The sequence below is a fragment of the Orycteropus afer genome, unplaced genomic scaffold, assembly GCF_000298275.1.
Source record: "Orycteropus afer afer isolate SDZICR_OR568_19922 unplaced genomic scaffold, OryAfe1.0 scaffold00059, whole genome shotgun sequence".
Taxonomy (NCBI): Eukaryota; Metazoa; Chordata; class Mammalia; order Tubulidentata; family Orycteropodidae; genus Orycteropus; species Orycteropus afer.
Window position 1 is genome coordinate 3,117,744 of NW_006921646.1, and position 21,962 is coordinate 3,139,705.

A 21,962-nucleotide genomic window follows, 5' to 3' on the forward strand; every position below is an offset into this window, starting at 1 on the left:
CTGACTTGACAGCACATAACAACAACAACAACAATGAATGGATAAATGAAATGTGGTATCCATTTAATAGAATATTATTCAGCCTTAAAAAGGAACAAAGTGCTAATCCATGCTACAACACGGATGAACCTGAAAACATCATGCTAAGTCAAAGAAGCCAGACACAGAAAGCCACATATTGTATAATTCCATTTATATGAAATATCCTGACTTGGCAAATGCATACATTAATGGTTGCCAAGGTCTGGAGGGAAGGGAGAATAGAGAGTGACTGGTTAATAGATAGAGGGTTTCCTTTTGGGGTGATGAAAATGTTACGGAAATAGTGATGATGGTTTGCACAACATTGTGAATGTACTTAATGTCACTAATGGTAAATTTTATGTTAGTATGTTTTATACTTTTTTAAATTCTTCCTATCCAGTGGGCAGTATTGAATGCTATCCTTCCTTGTTTAGAGTCAGGATTCCTGTCTCCTTCATGTGAAGGCACAAGGCAGTCAACTCAAAATTGCTAATGAATCATTCATTCAGATTTCCATTATGATGTGCAAAGCAAGGTTCCATTGTCAGCCCAGTGTCTGTACCATCCACCAGCCAGTTCTCTTCTCAGGAATCCCTTCAGAGCACCTTTGCCTCCAAGATAATCGGGCTTCCAAAATGTGGAGTTTTAAAAAATTCACATTAATAGTTGCAGATCAAACCAGAGAATCCATCTAGACAAGCCTCTCTGCCTATTTATTAAACATACTACTTTGCTCTGGGTTTCCCCATCCTGAAGCTATTTAGAAGCTTGTTGTTGTTGTTGTTGTTATGTGCCGTCGAAGTCGGACCCGACTCATAATGACCCCTCCTTGGGTTTCCAAGGCAGTATCACTATGGAAGTAGATTGCCCCATCTTACTTCCGAGGAGTGGTTGGTGGGTTTGAACCGCCAGCCTTCTGGTTAGCAGTCAAGTGTCTTAGCCACTATGCTACCAGAGCTCCTATTTAGAAGCTTAGAAACTTTAAATGATCCAGGCTCCCAGGCCTTTCTGGTCATAGTAAAAGTCACTCTATTGACGTAGCTGTGTTGCTCATACAGGATCTACACCTCTAAAAAAAGGAAATCAGTTAGGAGGGAAGTCTGGCCTAGTGGAACTTAAATTGCTCTTCTGTTCTTCCTGGATTAAGTATGTTATATTCAGCTCCCTCCATCTTCCGAAACAGCGAGAACACTGGAGTTTTTCACCCAGTCTTGAGAACACAGTGAATTTCCATTTTCCCTTGTTCATTTAAAAAAAAAAAAAAGGACCAAATCCGAATTGACCGTTGTCCTCATTTTGGTCAGCCGGAGAAGGATGCCATTTTAGGAAACAAGCCCAGGTCTTTCTGTTTGTGATGCCAGTGGGAGCTCACAGCTACAACTGCCAATTGGTATCCTGGACTGCAAGTGGGAAGAAGGTCCTACCTCTGAGTGCCCACATCATCTTTGTTGGAAGAACAGGGTGTTCTAAGCTTAGAGCTGAGGGAATAGGAGATTCACTCAGCTAGAGAGCAGGACCCAGGATAAATTGGATCTGATTCAGCCCGACCTAACTGTCCAAACCTGACCTTTGAATCACTTAAAACCAAAACCAAGCCAGTTGCTGTTGAATCAATTCCAAGCAAGGCAACCCTGTGTGTGCAGAGTAGAACTACGCTCTGTGGGATTTTCAAGGCTGACTCTTTGGATCAGATCACCAGGCCTCTCTTCTGAGGTGCATCTTGATGGGTTTGATCTGCCAGCCTTTTGGTTAGTAACCAAGCACTTAACCTTTGCATCACCCAGGGACTCCTGAATCACTTAGGAGAGAGAAATCCCATGGATCCTGAAAACTTGACTTCAACAGAATTTTTGCTAGCAGCCCATCTCCATTTTCATTGAGTCCCAATCTGCACACTGCTTCAGACCATGCACCCTGGGTAGTGTAAACAGTTAATGTGCTTGGCTGCTACTCAAAAGATTGGTGGCGCCCAGGGGTACCTCAGAAGAAAGACCTGACAATCTGCTTCTGAAAATCAGCCACTGAAAACCCTATGAAAGGCGGTAAGAACAGCTGCATAATTTAAAGAATGTAATCCATGTCACTGAACTGTACATGTGAAAATTACTGAACCAGTGTGTATTCTGCTCTGTATAGTCTCAACAATGAAAAATAAAATTTTAAAAAGAAAACCCTGTGGAGCACAGTTCTATTCTGACACCCATGGGGTAACCATGAGTCAGAATCCACTCAAGGGTAACTGGTTGGTCAAACCGTGCAACAGAAGTGGAGGCTGGGGCTCTTAGCTATTCCTCAACTCTTTTTTTGCAACATTTAATACCTTCAGGGGCAGTGGGTCCTGGTAATGAGGTTTCTAACATCTTTTAACTATCTTCTCCTGAGCGGAATTGTACAAAATGAATTTTTTACTTCCAGAGATGCCCTTATACTTACATTCTGGATAATTCCACAAAGAGTTCTCACAGAACTTAGAGAAAACAGTGCTAGTAACTGGATGCCTTGGCCGCTCAGCTGTGCATGCCAAGGGTACACCTAGCCAGTAGAAGGAAAACTGAGGGTCTGTGGGCTTCTCAGCTAGTAGAGGATACACAGGGCCTGGCCTCAGCTGCAACACAGGAAGAGTGAGGGTTTTCTTGAAGTTCAGAAGTTTATTAGTGAATGAGTTTGGGCCAGTTGGTGTCTACATACTTAATCCCTACAGTCCTGGTGTGCTGGCTGCAGGACAGGAGGAGGACTGGCTGTTCTGCCAGCTACTGGTGATGTCACTCCAGGAAGATGATGAGCTACTCTGGTGGGTCCAAGATGCCAGGGTCCTGAGCTGGTTCTATCAGAGAGACTCCAACTTTTGTTATAGTGCCTGAGGTTGGGGGGATGAGGGTTTTCAGGATTTCGATGTAGTAGGGTCCAAACACCTGCTGATTGTGATGCGTCAGGCTGACAAACTTTTGGCCCAATTCTGCCAACTCTGCCTCAATGAGGGCAAGGCCTCCAGGGAGGTCTAAGAGAGACCGCTGCACACCAAGAACCAAGCAGCATTTGAGAAACAGACGGATCCGCTGATCTGTGAGTAGAAAACAGTGAGCAGGCAAAAGGCAAACATTTCAGGGAGAAATATATAGTGCCCCTATAACAGGGCTTCAAACCACTTCAAGTGGTGGTTCCACCCCAGATATAAAACAAAAACCAAACTCAACTGCTGTTGAGTTGGTCCTGACTCATAGCGACACCTTCTTGGGTTTCAGAGGCAGTATCTCTGGGGAAGTGGATTGCCCAATCTTCTAAGGAATGGCTGATGGGTTTGAACTGCCAGCCTTCAGGTTAGCAGTCAAATACCTTAAGGCACTATGCCACCAGAGCTCCTACCCCAGATACACTGAACCAGAAGCTATGGTTCAGATCCCTAGGTGATTCTTCTGTATATGTAGAGGGTCTGTAGGGATCTGTAAGAATCACCTGAGGATCTTGTTAAACTATAGATTCTGATTCAGTATATCTGAGGTGGAAATGCCAATTCTCAGCAGGGAGTGAAACTAGACTGAAGTGGTTCAAAGCCCTGCTCTACATTCTGCTCACTCAGGTTCTACATTAAAAAATACTCACTGAAATGAAGGATGAGTGGAAATGGTAACACAGGGAAGAAATGGGAAGAGTGCTGTTACATTGTGGGGATTTGTGGTAGTTAAGTTTGTGTGTCAGCTTGGCTGGGCCTGGTTGAGTGTCTCTGGGCAGCTGGATGTAGTTATTCCCCATGGTGAGATTGTTAATTAACTCCATGGTGGAATCTATTGGAGCAGCTGAGTAGCTGCTTTAGGGGTGTGGTCTGCTTCCAGTATATAAGAATCAACTTCGAAGAAGGTCTCCAGCTTATGGCATGCTTAACACTGTGTGTAGCCAAGTTATTGTTCAACAGCCTGCCACGCCCTGCTGATCTTGGGACTTCTGGACTTGAATCAGTGGCCTGCCATGTTGTTTGGTAACATTGGAACTGTGCCTTTTTACTTGTCAACCTCAGTAGTCAGCAGCTGTCTGAGTGAAGAAAAGCCTCCAGCTTCAGTGGGCCAGGAATAGGAGGCAGAGCTGAAGCCCAAGGCTGAGGGGCTTTCACCCAGCTCTTAGAGCCTGGCACTTTGAAGCCTCCAAAAGCTTAAGAGAATAAACTCCTGTTTGTTCAAGCCATCTCATTTGTGGTATATTCCTGTTAGAGCAACACTCGGTAACCAAAACACGATTGCAATCAATGCCGCAAAACAAGATGTATATTAGTTGAATGGAAGACCAATTTGCTCTGTAAACTTTCACCCAAATCCCAATTTTAAAAAGTTTTTTAAAAAAAAATTCACTGACCTACCAACTGACTGCAGATAAGGACTTTTTTTGCTTGTTTGTTTTAGATGGGAGTTGCTATTTAGTTCTCAAGGACAAAGCAAAGATCAAAAACTGATAGGCTAGTAAATTTCTGACTATTCAAAAAGTTACTTTAAGTAGCCATCAGATCTTGGTGATTATTAAACATAACAAGAGGATCCTGGATTGATCCTTAGGATACCAGGGACTAGGAGCAGCTGGCGAAGTTCATAGTCTCCATTCCAACACTGGGCTAGAGAGTGGCGTACTTACGAGGGGAACATACCCTCCAGCCTAATTCAGCAGGAGTTCTTTGTTGGGGGAGGAGGAAGTCACATGTTTGGACTGCAGTCAGAGAGTTAACCAAGAAGGCTAAGGATGGCTTTACCAGATTGGTTTTACAGTACTGTACCCCTAGAAGTCATGTGCATATCCTCCTTAGAACTATAGTGTCAGCCTTTAAACTGAAGAGGATCTATTTTCAACTCAGCATTTTTAGAAAACTAAAGCCTAAACAGTACCTTGCCCAATCCTTTTATTACTAACTGGTTCACCAACTGACTTCCAGGGTTGGGATCCACCTCTCCTCCCAACTTCCTCTTCTCACCCACATCTCTCACAGGCACACTCACCAATGACACTGCGGACACAGTTCTCCTTCTTGGCAATGTTCTGGAGCTGTCCTATTAGAGATGCTGAGTTGTCGCTGCTCAGAGCAGCAAGGCCCATGTCCTTGAGGCTTTCGTGGATTTCCTGAGATACCTGTTCACTCACAGTCAGCATAGCCTCCTCAGGCCTAGACCATAAAAGACAGTAAGCTGGCACCCACCACATGGTCCTGGCACAGGGGCAGAGCCCTGGAAGCTCCACACCAAAAGCTAGGGCCACTTGAGAGAATCCCCCAGCCATCCTCCCCCCAACACACACTTCTGGTAGGCAACAGGGTCCAGGGAGCAGGTGTAATGTCTACACTGTTAACCTCAAGATACTGTGGTGTAGTAAATTACTTAGTGTGGCTTTTCTACCCATAAGTCTTTGTAAACTCCAAGGTGGGATTTGCTATGAGCAACTGAGGAGCTCCTGATTGCTGAAGTTGTCCACCTGGAGTATTTCTGTTGGGAGTGGCACAAAACAATGTTCTGGGAGGTGCCCACTCTCTCTCAAGTGCTTAGAGTTCTGATGCTATGATTGGCTAATTTGACCACCCTGCCAGGCTCAAAAGGAGGCCTCCTAGAGGCAGAACTCTCTCTGACTGCTGATTGAGGAAGACGTGTGCTGCTGCAAGAGACATGCAATCCTGAGACACGCATTGCTGAGTGAGACACCGAGGGACCAGTACTGCTGGGAAAGAGACTGTGAGAGACTGTTGGCTGAGGGTTGGTGGGCTGGGAGAGAGACTAAGCATTTTTCCTGAACTTGAATTGTAGCCTGTGGTGCTTCCCTAATAAACCCCATAATCTGTGAGCTCTGTGTGGCCACTGCAGGGAATTATCGAACCCAGGAGAGAGGTGGTGGGTGATTTGGGAGGAACGGTTGGTGAAAGGGCTGGAGGGAGGCAGCATGTCTGGCCTTGCAGTAATAGGCCTTGGGTTACTGCTGGTAATCCTGTCTTCCTCTTGTGGGATTAGAGGAGGTCAGAACATGTGGCCTCCTTGCCCTTTTTGCAGATACCAACTAATCTCTCTATATAGTACCATGTTCCACAAGATAAACTATAAAATCAGCTCTGGACAAGGGTGGTTTGGTTCTGTCCTTGCTCAGGTCCACTCAGCCTTCTTCAGTCCCATGAATTATGTGTGTGTGTGCATGCATGTATATTATAGGTGTATGTCCTTGAACATCTTCCATGGCCATTTGTCCTACTGCACCACTAGAATTACAAACCTGCCCTTTTGAGGCCTCTCTCTCCTTGGTGGGATGCCCTGTACACAGGAGATGTTCAATCAGTATTGGTGACCAGCTGATAACTCCTGGATATACATAGTCCATTGCAGCAAGCAAGATAATGAATCCTTGCAGCCAACTATCTTCTACTCTATCCTTTTTGGAAGGGAATTTTACTTTTGTCACAGCCTCAAGGCTACTTATAGAAAGATAGCAACAATCTTTGTGGATAGTTCTGAAGGGCCTTCCTGTGGTTTGTGGTAGGAGTAAGCAATCATTCATTACCTGCCTGTGTCCTAAATACCATACCATATCATCTTCCATTCTAAAGATCTACTTTAAAAAAAAAAAAAAATGTGCAGCTCACTTGGAGTTAAACTCCTCTGTCAGGGCTTTGGTGACACGTTTCAGTTTATCCACAAACTGTGGTGAGCCAAATAGAACATTGCCAGAGAAGCTACTGGCCACTAGTAAGACTGAAGCCAGGATGGTTAACTGGTGCAATTGTGATTCCAGCTCCTGCAGCCGGGTTCTGTCCATCAGCAAAGTCTGGGGAGCAAAGGAAGAGCAGGCCATCAGGAGAGGAGAATCTCAATGGAAGCCCTGAATCCAAAACAACACGGCAGTTCCAGCCCCCATTCCTACCTCAGGGAACTCTTCATTTTCAGGGTCCCAGAGGAGGAGGTTCAGGAAGCCCTGGGACAGCACCATGGAGGGGCTGAGGGGTGCTGGGTTGTTGGCTGCCTCATTTGGAGCTGAGGAGCCCATGCTGGAGGAGTCAGGAGTGTCAGGGGAAGTCGGCGGTGGTGCGGTGAGGTCTGCTATGGCTTGAGTTAGCCATTTGGTGGTGTGATCGAGGAGGCCTGTGACACAGACAGACATGTGTAAGCATCTTCAGCTTCTGAGAATTCAAGACTAAGGTTCTTTTCAGGATAGACTTCTGGTTATAAGGAAATGCTTTTCAGATTCTGTCTTAGATAAATGTTTCTTTTCCATACTCTTGACTGAGGAAGAAACATTCTACTCCTAAAAAGAGGCAGAGCACTCTAATATTTTAAAAGTCAGACCCAAGGCATACCTTCCCACTCCTACTTTCAATTTATATACATACTAGGCTGCTTGTTGAGGAGTTCCTGGAATTTAGCCCGTTCATACTGGATGGAGTGTTCCTGTAGGTGGGGTCGAAGGCTCTGGATGGTGTAGTTCACCATGTCCATTTCCATCATGCCCAGAACCTGGAAGATTCCTCTATCATAGGGGAATACAATATGATATGAAAAGAAATCTAGTGATGAGGGAAATCAAGCAAGCAATCATTAAATCACTGTATTTCTAAATTAGGAGAAATCTTAAAACTAACTTAAAAAAAAAGACTATGCAGCCCAGGGCTCAAGGCCAAGGGGATAAGTGGCAGATCTAGGAACACATAAATCTCTGGATCTTGAAGCCTCCAACCTAGATCTCTCTCCACTACGGTCATTCAGTTGTCTCTTTTTTAAAAAAATAGTCATTGGAATGAAATATACCAGCATGTTAGAAATTCTTTCTGAGGAATGGTATTATGGGTGATGCTATTCAGACTCAATGGGCCAAGCACTTTGACTTTCTGCATCTTGGTTTCCTCTAGCTATGAAATAGGGATAAACTCCCATTCCTGTCCCTCTCATAGTATGTGAACTGGAATAATACCTGGGACATTTGAACTCCTTGGGGAAAAAAAAGAATATATACTCTAATGTCTTATGGTAGTATGTTATGCATGGGGCCTGATCAATCTAAGAATAACCAAAGGGCCCTGTGAGGCCATCTTTGGAAAGGAAAACCCAATAAACCAGAAAGAAGAGGTATTGGCCAAGTCTTTAGTAGGGAACAGCCAGCCAAGACAAGGGCTATAATCTGGTGTCTGGCCCAGCTTTCTCTGTCCAGGGTCTGAGGTAGGTTTCAGAGGGCCGTACATCAAGTTTCGCACCTCAGTAACTGAACAAGGTCTGTAATGTTCTCTAGATTCTGCACTGCTTCATCTCGAACTGGTGCACACAGTAAAGTCATGGTGTTAAGGATGTACTTAGACAGATGAGAGACATCCAGGGTCCCATGCTCTGCTTCCTGCTTGCGGAGGTCCATGTCCAGAGTTTCTTCAATCTCACTTCTTAGGCGGGTCTGGCGTGGTAATAGCAGTGATAGCAAGATCTGCCCAGAAAAGAAAAGTCAAAGTAGAAGCTACATTGTTTACAGACCCAAACCTTCTCCAATGGACAGCCTCATTAGCCAGAGGCATCCCAGGTCGTGTCTTCTAAGGATCAAGAAGCTAGGTTCCAAAATTTGCTAGAGAATATAACTTATCTTTGTTTAGGGCCTGTGGTAGTTAAGTTTGTGTGTTAACTTGGCTGGGCCTGGTTGAGTGGCTGGGCAGCTGGATGTAGTATTCCCCATGATGACACTGGTAATCAACTCCATGGTGGAATCTACTGTGAGTAGCTGAGTAACTGCTTTAGGGATGTGGTCTGCTTCCTGTATATAAGAAGAAGCCTTGGGGAATGGTCTCTAGCTTCTGGCACACTTGAACTCTGCATGTAGCCATGTTGTTCAGCAGCCTGCCATGCTCTCATGACCTTGGGACTTTGAATGGACTTGAATTAATGGCCTGCCATGTGGTTTGGTAATATCAGGACTGTGCCTTTTTACTTATCAACCTTGGGCTTATCAGCCTCACCAGCCAGCAGCTGTCTGAGTGAAGAAAAGTCTCTAGCTTCAGTGGGCGGGAGCAGGAGGCAGAGTTGAAGCCCAAGGTTGAGGGGCTTTCACCCGGCCCCTAGAGCCTGGCACTTTGAACTCAGACTTAAAGCCTCCAAACTGTAAGAGAATAAACTCCTATTTGTTCAAGCCATCCCATTTATGGTACAGTCTTGTCAGAGTGGCACTAGGTAACCAGAACAGAGGTTAATGACAATTCAAGGCCTCAGGGCATCAATTACAACAGTAGCATATTATTTTCTAGGCAGAATGAAATAAAGATGTGACTAAAATCTAGAAGGGTGCTAAAAAGAAGTGCAAAGTACAGCAAATATAAAATATACAACATCACATGGGAATTACATGCTCTTAATAAAGAAGGAAGATATTTTTCAGACTGTTCTACTTCAAAGGTCAAGAATGAAATAGCCTAACTCCCAAAATAGAACTTCCTTATAGACAGGAACTTTCTTACTCACCGGTATTCCTCTGCAACATACAGAACTTGGTGTATATATGTGTATGAGTGTCAGTGAATATGGGTTTAATTGAATGGAATACTGTACTGTCATAGCAAGTTCCCAACTGTTTAGCTTCATCTTAAATAAAATGAAAGTTGTTCCATCCTATCTATTTAAATGGCAAACTGCTAGTTATCAGTTGGAGCCTCTCAGCTGCAAGTCCACCCTTCAGTGCCTACTGTCAAAAAATGGAGTTGGGTCCCTTACATATTTTTCCTTTGCTGACAGGCACAATGTTATGTTTTTTCAATAGGGTAAAGTGATATTACAAGAGGAAGAGGCCTTCCTTCCTGATGCTGGTGTGCTCCTCTCAGCAAGCTTCTGTAGCATGGCACCCTCTCTCTTCAAATTACTGTGTGGTTTCTGTCTCCTGATTGGACCTTGATTGATAGAAAATTGGTACCATCCGGGGTGTTCAAACCCAAACAGCCATATGTTCATTGGATCTGAAGAGCAGGAAGTATTTTACACGCCTCAGAAAGCAATACAAAAACTATAGGATGGCAAATGATTCCCACAAAAATTCAGAGTTCTGTCACCCCTCAGTGAAGTTACTATGGATTCAGTGGTTGGGAGCTTGTCAAGCTATCGTCTCCGAGGTGAAAGACCAATTTCCATACCTCAAACTACCTACCATGAAAAAAGAGGCACATATTTGGTAGGCATTTTTGTATTTTCAAAGCAACATGGACTACATTTGAGTTTGTTACTTCACAACACATTTACGAAGTCACTCATAAGGTTGCCAAATTCAAGTGGGAACCAGAGCAAGAACTGGCTGTGTAGCAAGTTCTGCTGCAGTACAAGCTGCTTTACAATTTGAGCCTTCTGACACAGCAGATCCAGTGATACCTGAAATGACCATGGCAAATAAAGATGTTGTAGGGAGCTGCTGGCAAGCAACAACAGAATTACAGTCCAGACCTGTAGGATTTTTTGAGCAAATCTATGACTTCTTCTAGTCACCTTTTGAGAAACAGCTTCTGACTTGCTACTGGACCTTGATAGAGAATAAATACCTAACCATGGGACATCAGGTGACCATGTGGCCTGAGCTTCCCAACAGGAGCTAGGTTTTGTCAGACTCACCCAATAAGATTGGGCATAAACAGCAGGAATCTATCACCAAATGAAAATGGCTCAAAAGATACCAAGCATAGGCAGGTCCAGAGAGTATAGGGTGTGTGAGCAGGTGGCTGAAACTCCATTAACAGAACTTTTTTTGCATTGCTTTCTCTCCCTTAACCCATGCTCCTGGATGTTCTTTACAATCAATTCACTGAGGAAAAGAAGAAGAAGAAAAAAAAATTGGACCTTGTTTACAGAAAGGTACATATAATCTGCTGGTGAAAATGACAGCTGCAGCACCACAGCCCTCCTCAAGGAAGACCCTAAAGGACAGTGGTAAAGGAAAATCCTCTCATTGGAAGTGGCTGTCCACTTCCTCTTTCACCATGTCTGGAGTGAGAGGTGGTCAGAAGTACAGTTCTACACTGCCTCTTGAGCAGTTGCTAAGTAAGGGCTTGGCTGGATGGTCAGGGCCTTCAAAAGAGCAGGATTAGAAAATTGGTGACAAGGTAGTCTGGGGAAAAGGTATGTGGATGGACTCTCAGAATGGATACATACTGTAAAATTATGTGTGCTCATGCAAATGCCTACTAAAGAGCAACTACTGCAGAGAAGACTCTAATTGTTAATCAGAAGGTCAAAATGATGCACTCTGTGGATGTCAGCCTCTTTCCCCAGCCACCCAGTGCTTGTTCAATGCACCATGAACAAAGTGACTATGTATGGGCCCAACAACATGGACTTCCCATTACCAATGCCAACCTGGCAAACATTACCGCTCAGTGTCTCATCTGTTAACACAGAGACCAAAAACTAAGCCCCTGATATGGCACCATTTCCTGAAGGGTTTCAGTCAGCCACGTGGTAGTGGATTAATTTCACTGGATTTTTTTCCATTTTGGAGGAGCAGAGACTGATTCTCACTGGAATATACACATATTCTAGAAATGAATTTCCTTTCCCTGTACATAATGCGTCTGCCACCACCACCATCCATGTACTCACAGAATGCCTCATCCACTGTTCTGGCATGTCCTATAGTATTTTATCTGATCCAGGAATTAATTTCATAGCAAAGGAAATGTAGCAATGGATTCATACCCATGGAATTAATTGGCCTTACTACATACCCCGTTAGGAGCTCTGGTAGCATAGTGCCTAAGGCATCTGACTGCTAACCAGAAGGCTGGCAGTTCAAACCCACCAGCCACTCCTCAGAAGGAAAGTTGGGCAATCTACTTCCGTAGTGATACTGCCTTGGAAACCCAAGGAAGAGTCGCTATGAGTCGGGTTTGACTCGACGGCAGTGAGTTTACATACCCCATTACTAAGAAGTAACTGGCCTACATAGAATGTGAAGTGAATTACTGAAGACTAAGTTATGACATTAGTTAAAGGGCAATAACCTAAAAGGAAAGAGTTCTATCTTGCCAGATACAGCATATGCTTGGAATCAAAGACCAATATGGAGCTATCTCTGAATCAAGGGGTGAAAGCTGAAAAATTTTTGTTTCTCATCCTGGCACCTTTGAGCTCTGCTGATCTGGGAGATGGGGATACTTATTTATGCCAAGGGATACAATGGTTATAGTGAACTAGAAAATAAGACTGCCACCTGGCCATTTTGGGCACTGTATGCTAGTGAACCAACAGGCAAAAATAAATAAATAAATAAAAATCAAAGAATTACAAAGAGAAATTGGGTTGCTGGCACACAATGGGGGCAAGAACAACTATGCCTAGAATCCAGGAGGCGGTACCTCCAAAGTGCTGCTTAGTAGTACTTCCATGCCCAAAAAATAAAGGTTAATGGAAAACTACAGCAAACGAATGAAAAAAACAAAACACTTGAGCACTTAGACTCTTTAGGAATGAAGATTTGGGACACTCTGCTAGATATTGAAAAAAAAAAAAAACCTGACCAGACTTCTGGCAAGATGGCAGAATAGGCAAGCTATAGAGACCCTCTACAACAAAGAACTGAGAAACCAATTGAAACAGATACAGAAGATAATCCTGGAACCCTGAGCTTTGAAGGGAAGGATAAAGTAGATTAAATACTGACTAGTAGAAGAATCTGAATGAAAACGGTGATTAAGGACACAAATGGAGCTGTGGACTGTCAGCTGGCCTGATGGTGTGGCCATTTTGAATACTTCCAAGTGCTGTGCTGGTCCAGGCAGCAACCTGATAATTGGCTCTGCTTGCTGAGCACTGCATGGGAAACCAGATTGGTGGCTGACGACCAGAAAGGTGCAATATTCCCCTTATACCTTATACTCTCCTGGTGAATGGAGGTTTGGCCATCCTGCACTCTCATCCACCTTCTGGACTGGCAGTAATTCCATCCCAGACCAGGCACCTGCCACCAGCTGCCTTCTGGGCCAACAGGAACTGGTCCTAAGACTAGGTGGCCTGCTCCCAGCCACCTTTTGGGCCAGTAGGAACTTTTTGTGAAACCAAGTACCCTACACTCAACTGGCTTTTGGGGAACATTTTTGAGAATGGGGCCTTGAGCCCAGTTACCTTTTCAGACAGCAGGAACTGTGTCTGGAACCAGATGCCCTGCCTACAGCTGCTTTTTGTGCTGGTAGGAACTCCCCCTGGACCCCAGTGCTTGTTCCTAATCACCTTTTAAACCAGCAGGATCTTTTTCTGGGTCCAGATGCCCTGCCCACAGACACCTTCTGGGCCAGTAGGAACTTGCCTGGGATCAGGTGCCCTGCTCCCAGTTACCTTCTGGGTAGACAGAAACTAGTTCTGAGATCAGCTGCCCTGCTCCCAGCTTCCTTTTGGGCTGGCAGGAACTTTTCTGAGACCAGACACTCTGTCACCAGATGCTTTTTGAACAGGCAGGAATTCCTTCTGGAACCAGAGGCCTTGTTCCCAGCCACTGTTTGTGTCAGCAGGAACTTTTTGCAGGTCCAGGTGCTATGCCCCTAGACATCTTCAGGGTCAGCAGGAACTCATCTGGGATCAGGCACCCTGGCTCCAGTTGCCTTCTGGGTAGGCAGGAACTAGTACCAGGACCAGGTGCCCAGCTCCCCACTACTTGCTTGGCCAATAAGAACACAGCCCAGATGTCCTGCCCGCCTAGTTTGTTTATTATTTTTTCCCCCTCCTTTCTTTCTTTCTTTTTATTATTTTTCTCTTTCCCTTCCCTGATTCTCATTTCTTTCCTTTTCCTGATTCTCTTCCTTTTTTTTCCTTCTTTTTCTCTTCTCATTTTTCCCATCCCTTAGTTTTCTTTTTTCCTTTTTCTTATTTTTTCTTTACTATTCTTTTTCTCTTGTTCTCTTTTCTTTACCCCGATATTATTTTCTTTTTCTCTTTGTCCTTCTTTTGTCTTTTTTCTTCCTTTTTTCATTTATTTTTTTCCCCCTTTTTTGTGGTGGTTTATTTACACTGTTTGTTTTTTGTTCTCTTGCTTTTATTGTTTTGGTCCCACCTGGAGGGAGGCAGCAACCTGCCCACAACCCAACCCCATCTGCACTACCTGATACTCCACTCACTGAGCAAGGGCCACTACCTGCTTCTGCACCAACTGATCAAGACCAGACAGCAGCCAATACCAGGCCAACCTTACCCTCAACTGCTCTACATGGACAGCTAATAGAGATCTGTGCACACATTCTCATCCTCTATCATACCCACCAACAGATAGGTGGTGAGTGCCTAAGTGCTGACAAACTAGCAAACAGAGTACCACACAAGCCCGGCTTGCTTGCATATATTAAAAAAGAAAGAAAGAAAGAAAAAACCTGGGCAACTCACACCAACATACAATCACCAATTAAATATAAATACAATATCACAATCTCTTAGAGACAATCCCAGTTGACACAAAGAAGCAAGATAAAGTAGTACAGCCAAGGGAACAGAATACTGAGCCAGAAAACCTCCCTGAGGAAGAAATGGCACTGGAACTAACTGGTAAGTAATTCAAAAGAATTATATTTAGGTACTTTCAATGGATTGAGAGATCAAGGAAAACACTAACAAAATCAAAGAACACACAGACAAAATTAAGGAAAACACAGACAAAACTCTGGAACAACTTAGGAAAACAATACAAGAACAAATTGACAAATGAAAAATTAAAAAACATACAGAAAGAACAAATAGAAATCCAGAAGATTAATAGTAGGATTTCAGAAATAGATAAGACATTGAAAGGGCAAAAGACCAGAATTGAATCAATGAAAGAAAAATTAGTGAGACTGAAGACAAATCTCTCAATATTACTTAGTTAGGGGAACAGTAAAAAAAAAAAAAAAAGATTTAAAAAATAAATAAATAAAAGCCTAAGATTTATTTGGGGCACTATCAAGAATAATAATCCAATGTGATTGGAATGCTAGAACAGGAAGAGGCAAATAAAAAAAAAGATAAAATTGTCAAAGATTTTTTTGGAAGAGAACTTCCCTAATATGATGAAAGAAAAGAAGATATGCATTCAAGAAGTTCAATGAACTCCAAACAGCACAGACCCCAAAAGAAAATCACCAAGACATGTCATGATCAAACTTACTAAAACCAAAGACAAACAAAGAATCTGGAAAGCAGCACAGGAAAAACAAAAAATAGCTTACAATAGGAAACCAATAAGACTTAAGCTCTGATTTCTTGGCAGACACCATGGAAGAGAGAAGGCAATGGGATGATATATATAAAACCCTGAAAGAAAAAAACATGCCAATCAAGAATTATATACTTAGCAAAACTGTCTCTCAAATATGATGAAATTAGGACATTTTCAGATAAACAGAAATTAAGGGAATTGGTTAAAACCAGACCAACCTTACACAAAAATGCTAAAGGGAGTCTTTTGGACAGAGAATCAACAACAGCAGACAACAACCAATGATTAACACACATTATGATATAACCCAGAAATAGAAGTGTCAAAAATAAAATAAACTTACAAAACTGTAAACAGAGACATCAATTGGCAAATGATGACAACTACAAACCAAAAAGAAGGAAGAAATAATGTAGGTACAGAACTTCCAAATGAAGAGGAAGTCAAGATGATTTTGAGATAGAATAGACTGTTTTAAACTTGGGAAGAAAATAGTAAATCACAGGGTAACCTCAAAGAAAATTAATAAACCTTCTCATCAAAACCTACTATAGAACCATGGTAGTCAGAACAGCCTGGTATTGGTACAACAACACATAGTCCAGTGGAACAGAATTGAGGATCCAGAAATAGATCTATCTACCTATGGTCAGCTGACCTTTGACAAAGGGCTGAATCCCATTAAGTGGGGAAGAAACACTCTCTTTAACAAATGATGTTGGCAAAACTGGATATCTGCTTGCAGAAAAAGGAAACAAAATCCATACCTCACACCATACACAAAAACTAACTCAAAATGGATCAAAGACCTAAAAGTAAAACCTAAAACTATAAAGTTCATTGAAGAAAAAATAGGGGCAAAATTAGTGACTCTAATTTATGGCATAAATAAACTATCATACATAACCAAAAATATGTAAACATGAGAAGATAAACTAGATGACTAGCACCTTCTAAAAGTTAAATTCTTATGCACATGAAAAGACTTCTCCAAAAAAGTAAAAAGAGAACTGACAGGGAAAAATTTTGGGGAACATGTCCAACAAAGGAATTATCTCTCAAATTTATAGAAAATGGCAACACCTCAAAAAGATAAACAATCCAATTTTAAAATGTGCAAAGGGCATAAACAGACACTTTACCAAAGAAGATATTCAGGCAGCCAACAAACACATGAAGAAATGCTCATGATCATTAGAAAGATGCAAATCAAAACAAGAAGATAATCATCTCACCCCAGCAATAACAGCGAAGTTCAACAAGACAGAAAATAACTAATGCTGGCAAGGGTGTGGAGAGATTAGAACTGTCATACACTGCTGTGGGGACTGTAATGTGGTACAACCACTGTGGAAAACAGTATATTGCTTTCTTAAAAAGTTGGAAATAGAGCTACTATTTGACCCAGCAATCCCACTACTAGGTATATATCCCAAAGAAGTGAAAGCCAGGGCATGAATAGATACATGCACACCCATGTTCATCACAGCACAATTTACAATAGCAAAGAGATGGAAATAACCAAAGTGCCATCAATGGATGGACGGATAACCAAACTATGGTACATACACACAATGGAATATTATGCAACACTAAAGAATAATGAAGAATTCACAAAACACCTCATAATGTGGATGAACTTGGAGGACATTATGCTGAGTCAATCACAGAAAGACAAATATTGTATGACTCCAATATTATAAAAAGTCAAGGAAAGTTTTACACATGGAAGGAAACTTTCTTTGTTGAAGGGGAGGGGAGGGGATGGAAAATTTCTAGCTAAGTAAGAGATACGTATTGATTTTGGTGACGGGAAAGGCAATATATTAAAAGTGAGACCAGCACAATAACACTAAGGAAAAGGAAGACACGGAGAGATGCACAAGAAATACAGACAACAAAGGCAAATACTTTTACATACACAATATTGCATTATCAGTAATAACAAACATTAATCTATGGATGGTTACATCAGTAGACAGGCAAAACGAGCAGGTGAGGGTAGGCAAAAGGGAATATACCTATGACTATAGGTTTGGCAGACAATATTTCTATATACATATTTGTGTGTGCTACAAGAATGTCCATATATAATACAGCTAACGGGGCAAAGTTATGATAACTTCTTAGCCACAGCCAAACACCCTAAGGGAGTGAGTCACTGGCCCACAGGGTTGGGACCATCGTTGCCAGGAACATCAAGCTCAATAGGCATAACATATTACACAAACACACTGTTGTACATCCCACTTTGGTGAGTAGCAACTGGGGTCTTAAAAGTTCGCAAGTGGCCATCTAAGATGCAAAAATTGGTCTCCTGTTGTGTGGAGTAAAGAAGAGTGTAGAAAATAAAAGACACATGGAAACAATTAGTCCAAGGGACTAGTGCACTATGAAAACATCAGCCTACATGACCCTAAGACCAAAAGAACTAGATGGTGCCTTGCTATCACAGCCAACCATTCAGAAAGAGATCAAATTAGAGATACTAGATAGAGTGGGAGAAAAATGTAGAATAAAGTTCAAAATTTTTAAAACACTAGGCTTACTGGTCTGATAGAGACTGGTGAAATTCTTGAGACTGTGGCCCCTAGTCACGCTTCAGGCCTAGAATTCAACGAACTCACTCCAGTGGCTTAACTTCCAGCCAAACAGTAGCCTAAGAGGGCAACAATTACACCAGGTAGGTACACTTCTCAGAACAATCAACCATGGGAGATCAGAAGGCCAGCATTTGTACAGGGAGAAAAAGGGCAGGAAAGCACAGGATAGGACACAAGAAAGAAAAGGTAATCACAGGGAGGAAGTGGGAAGAGAGCTATTACATTATGGGGACTGCAACCAAAGTCATGAAACAAAATGTATATGAACTGTTGAATGGAAAATGAATTGGGTATATAAACCTTCACCCAATAACAATTAAAAAAAAAAAAAGAAAACTCCAAAATTGACCAGCTAAGGTGATGGTGTAGAACAAGAGAAATATGAAATCGATAGTGGAAGAAACTCAACCATCCCACTGCCATCAAGTTGATTCCGATTCATAGCAACCTTATAGGACAGAGTAGCACTGCCCATAGGGTTTCCAAGGCTGTAAATCTTTATAGAAGCAGACTGTCTCATCTTTCTCCTGTGGAGCAGCTGGTGGGTTCAAACCACTGACCTTCTGGTTAGCAGTCTAATGCTTTAACCACTGCATGAACAGAGCTTGCTATAGTAGAAGGAAACCACAAAAATTATCTACAAGCCTCATTACCAATTACAAAAACAAGGACTATAAATTTTCTCTTTGCTTGTTACAGATGTGTGTTTATTTGTATATGCTAATCATTTTCTTCTTCTCCCTCCTTCTTCTCCTTATTATTTTATATACAGGCTATTGGAAATTAACTTTACAATCTAGCCTTTAGGTAACAAAATATTCAGTGTGACTGACTAAATTTGAGGAGCAATATAACCAGCAATGGATGAAATAACTGTTGGGCTGTGCATCTCCTCATTTTGGGAAAGGGTGATAACTTGTAAAATAAATAGCTATATACTAGTAGACCAGCCGCTCCTCAGAAGGACGGTTGGGCAATCTACTTCCATAGTGATACCACCTCAGAAACCCAAGGAGGGGTCCCTATGAGTCGGGTCCTACTCGATGGCAAATAACAACAACAACAGTAGATAGAAATATAGTATTTTACTGTATAGGAATTTAAGTTTGTGAAGAAGGGTGCACATGGAAGCTGAATTACCAAAGGAGTAAACTGTGCCATTTATCAACTGATCACATCTCAACTCCACATCTATCTTTCTTTTCCCTGCTCTGCAAAAAAATGGAGCTGAGCATTAAATATTCTTTCTTTACCAGGTGGCACAATTTTAAGCTCTATGCATAAAAGAGAAACAAAAAACAACTAAATCCATTGCTATCAAGTTAATTCCAATTCATGGTGAGCCTGTGTGTTACAAAGTATAACTGCCCCATAGGTTTTCTGGGCTGTAATCTTTACAGAAGCAGATCACTAGACCTTTCTTCTGTGTGCCACCGGGTGAGTTTGAACCACCAACCCTTAGGTTAGTAGGCAACTGCAAATCACTTGCACCACCCAGGAACTTTCTGTCTATGTTGTTGTTGTTAGGTTAGTTTTCTATGCTGTATAACAAATTATCACAAATTCAGAGGCTTAAAACAACACATTTCTTATCTCACAGTTTCCATGGGTCCTGGTAGAGTTAAGCTAGGTCCTCTTCTCAGAGTTTCACAAGGCTGCAAGCAGTATGTTGGCCGTGAAACATTCTCTTCTGGAGGCTTGACTGGGAAGGAATCTGTTTCCAAGATCACTGGAAGGCTTGAGGACCCCAGCTTCTTACCTTACGGCTGTTGGCTGGATGCTGCCCTCAGGTCCAAGAAGCCACCCACAATTCCCTGCCATGTGGCCTTCTCCATGGGCAGTTCACAACATGTCTATTTGCTTATTCAAGGCGAGCAGGAGATTCTCTCCTTCCAGTCTGCTAACACAGAGTCTTAAGTAATTAAACATAATCATAGGAGTAACATCCCATTACCTTTGCCATATTCTCTTGAATAGAAGCAAGTTACGAGTTCCAGTAAGATGGCGGAATAGGCAGAAAGACTGTACAGACCCTCTTCAACAAAGAAAAGGTGAACCGATGAACACAGACACAGAAGATAATCCTGGACCTCTGAGCCTTGAAGGGAAATATATAGAAGTGGACTAAATTCCAATTAACAGAAGAATTTGCAATGAAAACACCAAAAAAGGAGACATAAGGAGATGCAGTCTGGCAGTGATCCTGACAGCACAGACAGCTTGGATATTGCCGAGTGGTGGTAGGACCTAAGAATTAACCTGAAAATCGGCCCTGCTAGCCAGGAACTGCACAGAGGACTGCTCTGGTGGCTGGGGAATAAAAGGGAAAGCAGCAAAGCGGAAGGCAGGCCGAGCTGTGGACTATTGTCTGTCCAGAGGGCACAGCCATTTTGAATGTTTACAAGCGGCTTGACAATTTTGGATACTTAAAGCAACAGTCTTCTCCCAGATTCCAGGGACTTAAGAACAGGCTCCATTTGCCAGGAACCCCAAGGACATTCCGGACCTGGAAGCCTGGAAAAGTGCTACATTCCCCATGTTACTCTTACACCCCATACCCTCTTGGTGAACGGAGGTGTGGCCATCCCTCACGCCCACTCACTTTCTGGGCTGGCAGGAATTCCATCCCACTCTGTGTGCTAGGATGGATCCTGGGTGGCCTGCCCTTCCCTGCCCCACCCCGAATTTTTTTTTTTTTTCTGTTTTCTGTTTTTTAGTTTGTGTGTTTTTGTTTGTTTTAAAACTGTTATTATTATTATTATGGTCCTTTTTATTCTTTATTCTTTATTCTGCCCCTCCCAGGTTTTAGTTTTCAGCTTTTTTTCTTTTCCCTGTTCCTCACTGCATTTTTTTTTTTCTTTCTTTCTGTGGTTAACCCTGTTCTTTGTTTTTCTTTAACCCTGTTCTTTTTCTTTTTGAGTTTCTCCCATTATTCCTTCATTATTCTCCTTCTCTACCTTTTTTCTCTTATTGCCCTCTCCCCAGATATTGCAGGCTTGTTTCTTTTCTTTTCTTTTTTCTTCTTTTTCCCTTTTTTCTTTTTTTGTTACTGTTTCTGTGTGATTACATGGTGTATTTTTTGTCCATTTGCTTTTACTTTTTTTATGATTATTCAATTGTTATTTTTGCCTAATTGAGTGGAAGATAGCAACAGTCTCCATATGACACAACCATACCCACACCTCCTGCAGCTTCACTTACTCAGTAAAAGCCACCACTTCCTTCTCCACCAACGGGCCAACGATAAAAAACCACCAAGAAGAGCCTGAATCACCCTTGCCTGCTCTTTACAAACAGTTAACAGAGATATAAACACAACAATACCATGATGTCTCAGAGACAACAGACCATCACAGTCCACACAAAGAAACAAGATAAAGTAACAGAAACAAGGGAGCAGGATACAGACCCAGAACATATCCCTGAGGAAGAAGCAGCACTAGAACTCTCTAATAAGGAATTCAAAGAGTTACATTTAGGTATCTTCAAAGGATTGAGAGACAGATCAAGGAAAACACAGACAAAATCCTAGAAGAATTGTGGAAGAAAATACAAGAACAAAATGACAAAACAAATGAAAAATTGGAAATTATTCTAAATCTACAGATAGAAATCCAGAAGATTAATACTAAATTGTCAGAAATAGATAACACATTGAAAGGGTAAAGGAGTAAAATTGATGCAATGGAAGACAAAATTAATGAGATTGAAGACAAATACCTAAATACTTCTTTGGAAAGGCATCAATCAGAAAAAAGATCAAAATAAAATGAAGAAAGCCTAAGGTTCATGTGGGATACCATGAAAAGGAATAACCTATGTGTCATTGGAATTCCAGAACAGGAAAAGAAAAATAAAACCACTGAGAAATATGTCCAAGATTTATTGGAGGAGAACTTCCCTGATATGGTGAAAGATGAGAATATATCCATTCAGGAAGTCCAACAAACCCCAAACAGAGTAGACCCCAAAAGAAAATCACTAAGACATATCATCATCAAGCTCATCAAAACCAAAGACAAAGAAAAAATCCTGAAAACAGCATGGGAAAACTGAAAAGTTACTTATAAAGGACAGCCAGTAAGAATAAGCTCAGATTTCTCAGCAGAAACTATGCAAGCAAGAAGGCAATGCGATGGTATATACAAAACCCTGAAAGAGAAAAATTTTCAACTAAGAATTATATACCCAGAAAAATTGTCC

At 42.1% G+C, this 21,962-nt stretch overlaps 1 protein-coding gene across 1 annotated transcript in view; it reads right to left on the reverse strand.

Annotated features, from left to right (window-relative positions):
* Positions 1 to 2,807: 2,807 nt before the first annotated feature.
* TCP11 (t-complex 11) overlaps positions 2,808 to 21,962 on the reverse strand; it is a 55,391-nt gene continuing 36,236 nt past the window's right edge. Inside the window, 6 exon segments of the mRNA XM_007939367.2 lie at positions 2,808 to 3,085; positions 5,001 to 5,164; positions 6,620 to 6,801; positions 6,898 to 7,115; positions 7,364 to 7,500; positions 8,222 to 8,442. Coding sequence (XP_007937558.2) covers positions 2,808 to 3,085; positions 5,001 to 5,164; positions 6,620 to 6,801; positions 6,898 to 7,115; positions 7,364 to 7,500; positions 8,222 to 8,442 — 1,200 coding nt within the window.